Source organism: Calonectris borealis, chromosome Z, assembly GCF_964195595.1.
Source record: "Calonectris borealis chromosome Z, bCalBor7.hap1.2, whole genome shotgun sequence".
In the NCBI taxonomy this organism is placed as follows: Eukaryota; Metazoa; Chordata; class Aves; order Procellariiformes; family Procellariidae; genus Calonectris; species Calonectris borealis.
Window position 1 is genome coordinate 37,857,251 of NC_134352.1, and position 6,795 is coordinate 37,864,045.

Genomic DNA, 6,795 nt, shown 5'->3' on the forward strand with positions numbered 1-6,795 from the left:
GATGCCCTGAACAAGAAGAATAACAAAATCAGGGTATGCTTGAACAGCAAAATGAAGACATTAGTGCAGCATGGGTAGCCATAGCTTTAATCGAACTGGCACAGGCAGCAACAGCGTCAAAGATGCAGAAGCATAAAATTCAGTATGGGCTGGCAACTGGGATAAGGGCACTCACATCCATACCTCTACAGCATCACTGCTATTCTCCCCATGTTAGGCAGGTAAAGGGTAATATAAAATCTTGCCCCACAATGAAATCACTCCTTCTGCTGCAGTGAAGAAATAGCTTGAAGGCTTTCCTTATTCAGCAAGAAATCCCTTTGCGTTGTTCTGGATTAGCTGCTACCCAGGTAACATTGCAACAGGCAAATTCAATAATCTGGCACAGTCAGGGCATGTGGATAAAGTTCCCTATTAAATCAGCCCATTTTCCTAAGAACAAATGTAGGTGCAGCAAATTTTGCACCTGTTCCACACATACTTTTTATATACCTAGTTTTGGTCTGAAAAGTAACATTATCCTAAACTCTTTTCAACTTTTAGGGTTCAATTTTTTAGTGTTTATTTGCTTAGATCTCACTAAGTATAAAAAGAGACTTGTACATGCTGCGTACCTAATGAGCTGCTACTGATGGGAGGACAAATTAATCACATCTATTTCAACAAATTCTAAAACAACTACAGCTTGCAACCCTGTGAAAGCTTTACTATTTCTGTTATTTAATAATGATGACAATATCTGTGGTCCTACTGTTCACAGACAGGTTTTGTCAAAGGGAACTGACTTCAGGGATCACAGTTTTGTGACCTTTGACATATTCATTTGCCAACCTTGACAATATATGCCACTTAAAAATGTTGTGAAGATGCCTGCACAACCTTTCTGATAAGTGTAGCATGTCTCCAGTCAAATATCATCTGCTGTGAAATAAAGATTAGAATGAAAAGGCAGACTGAACATGAACAGTCTCAGTTTACCAAAATGACCTGAAAACGCAAATGGAAAAACACATCGAAGTGGGGCACATGCTCCCCAAAGAGTTAGAAACCAAGCATACTTGGTGCTATTGCTGAATAAGCTACAAATACATCTTAAATATCACTCAGGAGTGTTGTCTAGTTGTACGGGTGATAAATTTGCTAACTACTGAAGTGATGGCATGTTTAGAGTAATTGACTGTCATACATGCGTACACCAGTGTGTTTCAACAATGATTTGAGGAGACTTGTTTTAGAGACAGAAGAGTAATTCAGTTTCTACAATTTGTTTGAGCTTGGCCTTGCTGAAATACCATTTCCCAGCTGCAGCTTTTTATTTCTGGGAATGTTAGTCCAGTAGGAAGAATACTTAAACTCACAATGTTAATTTAAAATAAGTCACAAAGTGATGAAGATGGTCTTTTGTTACCAGTCCAGGCTGGATTGCAAATCCTGTATTTACTACTGCAATAAATCATTCTGTAACCCACTGCAAGTTTTCTTAAATTACTGCAACTAGTATACTATCACTTACATCACATTAATGTCTCTTACTAGGAAAGATATCACAAAGTGCACTCTCCACATGTACCTATATTAATATCTGTCCTGTTCTTTTTGTCATTTTCTTTCCTAGATTTTTCCCTCTAGCTGAGCACAGACACACCGAGAAACATGCCTGAGCAAAGCAATGATTACAGGGTGGTTGTGTTTGGAGCTGGAGGAGTGGGCAAAAGTTCTTTGGTCTTGAGATTTGTGAAGGGCACTTTCAGAGAGAGCTACATCCCTACCATTGAAGACACCTATCGGCAGGTGATCAGCTGTGATAAGAGCATATGCACTTTGCAGATAACCGACACTACAGGGAGCCATCAATTTCCAGCCATGCAACGTCTTTCTATTTCTAAAGGACATGCTTTCATTTTGGTTTACTCTATCACCAGCCGACAGTCCTTGGAGGAACTCAAACCTATCTATGAACAAATATGTCAGATTAAAGGAGATGTGGAAAGCATTCCAATAATGCTAGTGGGGAACAAAAATGATGAGAACCAAAATCGAGAGGTGGACAGCAGTGAAGGGGAAGCCATGGCAAAGAAGTGGAAATGTGCCTTCATGGAGACCTCTGCCAAACTGAACCACAACGTGAAAGAGTTATTCCAAGAATTGCTAAACCTAGAGAAACGCAGGACTGTGAGTTTACAAATTGATGGCAAAAAAAGCAAGCAGCAGAAAAGGAAAGAGAAGCTGAAAGGCAAATGTGTGGTGATGTGAAATTGCACTGTCAGGAGTCAGTCATGCAGTCTCAACTGTCAACAATACCCATGTAAAACCTATAGACAGCAAACAACCATACAAGGCCCTATTTATTAGTATCTGTTTTAAAAGAAATATTTGGAATTTGAAAAAATGAGTTACTGTAGTTACTATGAAAAAAGCCAACAATTAAAAAATCGCGTACTTCAGCTATCAGTGAAAAAAATCAGGAAGAAAAAGAAAGATAGGACAGGATATCTAATTTTGCAGTTTACAGAAGAAAAGAAATTTCATCCTTAGTGTAACGTGGAAGATTTGGGAAGTCAACTTCATATTATTTACGTTTGCATATAACTGCAAGAGAAGGCAATGTATAACGTTAGAAGAAAAACAAAGAAATGGCCATGAAGAAACCTAGAACGTATAAATACATGCGGGGTGCTGTTATCACCCTTTAAGAATGCTGTGGACAAACAATTCCGTTCAATTTTCATTACTGACTGGTGGGGCAGTGTGCATAAGGTCGTCTCGGATCTGCCAAATAAACGAATTTCACACTAAAAGGAAGTGTGGGGGTAGCACAGTTAATAGGAACAGAGATTCTCTCTACCCCCCCAGCATGAGATTTCTTTCTAGTATGACGCAGTTTGAACTGAAGGATGAGGAGAAGCCAGCTCCTGTGGGAGAGATGGAGATCATCTCCTTTTCCAGACCCATCGCTTCAAGAATGACCTATATTTCTGGCCCCAATGTGTTTCAGGAGAGCACATGTTTACCTGTAGAGAATGTCAGATTGTATAAAAATGGTGTATGTATACAAACAGAAATCTTCCCCAGGGAGGACTGGCTGGGGAGTCCCCTACAAAAGCCTCTATGGGGAAGGCTCAGTTCAAATGCTGCTGATGGCTAAATGAACACACAATGTGATTAGTGAATGAAAGGAAAGTCTGTTGAACTGGTGGTACCCTTGAAGAGGGGTCGGTGTAGTATACAAAGTTTTTATTCAAATTACCAGATTAGCTGAGTGAAACTTCTTTACGTTACTATATTCCAACTAGAATGGTTTTGCATTCATGCACTACTAGATCTATTGCCTTTATATTGTCTGAAGGGTTTTATATTTACCATTTAAACTCATAATTTGAACTGCTGTGACTATTTATAGAATCAAATCCTATGTCTGGAGTTAGGGCCCACAAAAGTCTCTAAGAGAAGATTTGCTGGGATAAGTACTACAGGATTTGGCATACTAAGTTGCAGTCAGTACTGCATTACCATGCAATACAAAGTTCTGAATAGAAAAAAACTGGTTCAAGCCACCTGCCAGGGGAAACTGCTCTTCTCAAAACCTTTGGAAGGGGAAAAAGTGTACAAAATGTGAGCTTTTCTGGATCTCTCTCCAAAGCTTTTTTAAAAACTAATGTGAATGAGTAAAGTATGTATCCTACTGATAACAAAGACCATCTAAGATAAAAGAAGCACATACATTTTTTAAAGGACACATAAAAATTGTATAAATTACAAATTGCACCTTAGGAACAGCTTTGAAATAATAAAAACAAACCACCATATTTTTGGTAAATGTTTATGTCAAAATCATACTATGGGGAAATGCAGTCAAGTACTAGTATTATTAGTACGCATGCTGTTGCATTATAAATATCTTCTAGGAGCTGTTCAAATGCAGTATTTGCATTAAAAATTGTTACTGTGTTGCTCTCAGAGCTATTGCTTGCTTACCTTCCACCTTCCAAACAAAAGTGCAGGCATTTCACAGCTAGGATGATAGCACACATTTGTTTGAGGAAGAATTGGTACTAGCACTGTCTAGAAAGGAGCACAACTTCCGTCATTCACTCAGAAGAAATTCTGGCACCATTAAAATCAAGCATGAAACTCCTACTGATTTCAAAGAAGACAGAACTTTATGTGTTTACTTCATTGTATTAGAAGAGAAAATTGGAGAAAGCATGAAAAAAAGCTAAGGCTCTTCCTTAGCAATAAATTCCTGGCTCTTACACGATGGTGTTTCTCCATAAATCTCAAAGCACTTTACAGGGGACAATTCTCTAAACTTTTAACTTTGCAGGTGGTGAAACTGAGGCACGAAGAGGGGAAGAAACTGCACACAGCAAGCTAGTGGCGGACCCAGGAACAAAAGCAGATCTCCTCAGTCCCAGTCCAGTGCTCGCTCTGCGTTTGGTCAGACTGCCTCTTCGCATTCTTAAACAGTTTCTAAAATGCATAAAGAAACGTGGTATGGCTTATATGGCTAAGTGCATCTTTTTCTTGTCAGTCTGTCAATAGATCAAACAGTATTTCCAGATCAGGGATGCAAAACATTTACAAGCACTATGTTTAGTAAGACTTTTATACATGTTTATATATCTGCTCTGTTTGTGAGCAAATGGCTGAAGATACTCATCTTCACAGGTATCTTCACAGCATTGGATTCCACTAATGAAACTGGAAAATCGGAAGAGTGATCACACTTAAGGAGTAATGGGCGACATACAGAGGTCAGCAATACAGAGTTCTCCTGTTTATGCTAACACGCCGGTGCCAAAGGTCATCATACATGGCACATGCCTAAGCAGCCAGCATGGAATAATGATAGAAACTCAAAGAAAAAAGGCCATATAAAGACGAACATTATTACTTTAACTGCAGGAATTATTTACATAGTAAAGAACCTTGCAGAAGTAGCATATAGGGGATCTGAATTAGACTCAAAAAGTTATGACTGCAAGGATATTACAGGCTGAAATTTGGCCCTGGACTTTTTTTGAATGTGCCTCATAGCAAGAAAAGAGTAATTGTATGGCAAATCTGGAAATAAAACAAGCAGCTGCCAGTTGTTAGGCTTGAGGACCATTTCCTTTAATTTCCAGCTGATTCCTCACCTGCTATGTAATAAGCCATGAATTATTTCATGGACTTGCATGTGTCAAAGCAAGGCCAGTACAGAAGCAATATTACTCACGGACCACAGACTCGAAACAGAACATATTTTATATCCTTGCATTGTCATCCTAGTTTATACTACTAGATTTTACATATCTTACATACTTGTGAGCTGGTTTAAAACATTTGTTTTGCTATTACTTATACAACTAATTTTTTTTAATACAGGGAAAAAACTGTAAGGTAAATAGAGAAAATATACACCTTTGTTACATTTTGTGTTTTCTTTGGCAATGTGGTATCAATATAATAAACTCTTTAAAATGTACAGAAAAAATACAACATATTTAAAACGTGTAAGATCTGCAGTGAATTTTAGCACCCAGAAAACATAATCTAGACAAAACAACTCTTTACAATGCATGACTTTTATATGTATATATGAAATACTAAGATATATAGTTATCATGAAAATGTGTTGTTGCCATTTCATTAGCAGATATTTTATTCAAAAACTCTGGATATGAAGTCATTTGTGCCTACAAGTTTCTATGTTTCCAGTGATGTTCTGAACATACAAAATAAAGTTTTAAATGGAAGCACAAGTTTGGAAGAAGCCTTGTTGGTGCCAGCATTGTGTTTGTTTTTGGAAGAAGCCTTGTTGGTGCCAGCATTGTGTTTGTTTCATAAGTATATTAAGTATGTATATTTTAGAAGTTGTAAAGACAATTCTCTAAATCAAAATAGATTCTTACATGTTAGGCAGTGTCCTAAAGTCTTCAGCTATACAAATCAGACTCCTGAAAAGTTCTGAGAGAATTGGAGCAGTATTGTCTTATCTAACATTTACCTTTCTTTTATTATATGGTGGCAAACACCTACACTTTCAAAGCAATCTACCTTCATAAAACATAGATTATCAGTGGGTCTTTCTTTTGGCCATCAAAAAGCAGTTCTGGAAGGTAGTCTATGTTGTATTATTTACTTTAAAATAATGACAGATAAAACTTGGTGCTTCTGCAAAATCGAAACTTACAATATGGATCCTGCTATTCCTCCTCATTTCCACCAAATTCCTGATGTTTTTGCAAAATTTCCTACTACTGCATATTGTATAACCACCTGTTGCAAAAAACATCACATATAATACTTTAACACTTCTTGCAATTCAGAAGATGTCGTAACAGTTGTTCAGTTAAATAATCATTTTGGTATGTAAGCAATGATTCACATTCAACAGAGGGAGGGATCAACAAACAAGCTTGGATACTTAGGCATATTGGTAGGCGTTGGAACCAGTGACAAAATACTGAGTATTGAATGCATATTTCATATCTTTGTGAAGTAATTGGACGTGACAGTCCACAAAGCCTTTTATTTTTAGTAAAAGACAGCCCAGAACTCCTAATAATTCCTATTATTCATTTTTTTTCTTCTAATACACCATCATTTACCATGCTTCGTCCTGATTCTGACACAGCCTACTGTGGAATAGTGGATGTGCCAAGTCAGTGTCCTGGGGTTCGCACAATACAGTCAGTAATTGCTTTATAGATGTTTGCCCCATCATATTCCACAGAAACACCACAAGCATTACAAAATTTGCCTGCCTCTGAATTTTTTGTCATTGGTTACTACTCCCGTTTCCCACTGGAA

At 37.6% G+C, this 6,795-nt stretch overlaps 1 protein-coding gene across 1 annotated transcript; it reads left to right on the forward strand.

Annotated features, from left to right (window-relative positions):
- Positions 1-1,653: 1,653 nt before the first annotated feature.
- DIRAS2 (DIRAS family GTPase 2) lies at positions 1,654-2,630 on the forward strand. Its single transcript, XM_075138326.1, has one exon. It carries the CDS (start codon positions 1,654-1,656, stop codon positions 2,251-2,253), a length of 600 nt encoding a protein of 199 aa, XP_074994427.1. The 3' UTR covers positions 2,254-2,630.
- Positions 2,631-6,795: the final 4,165 nt, after the last annotated feature.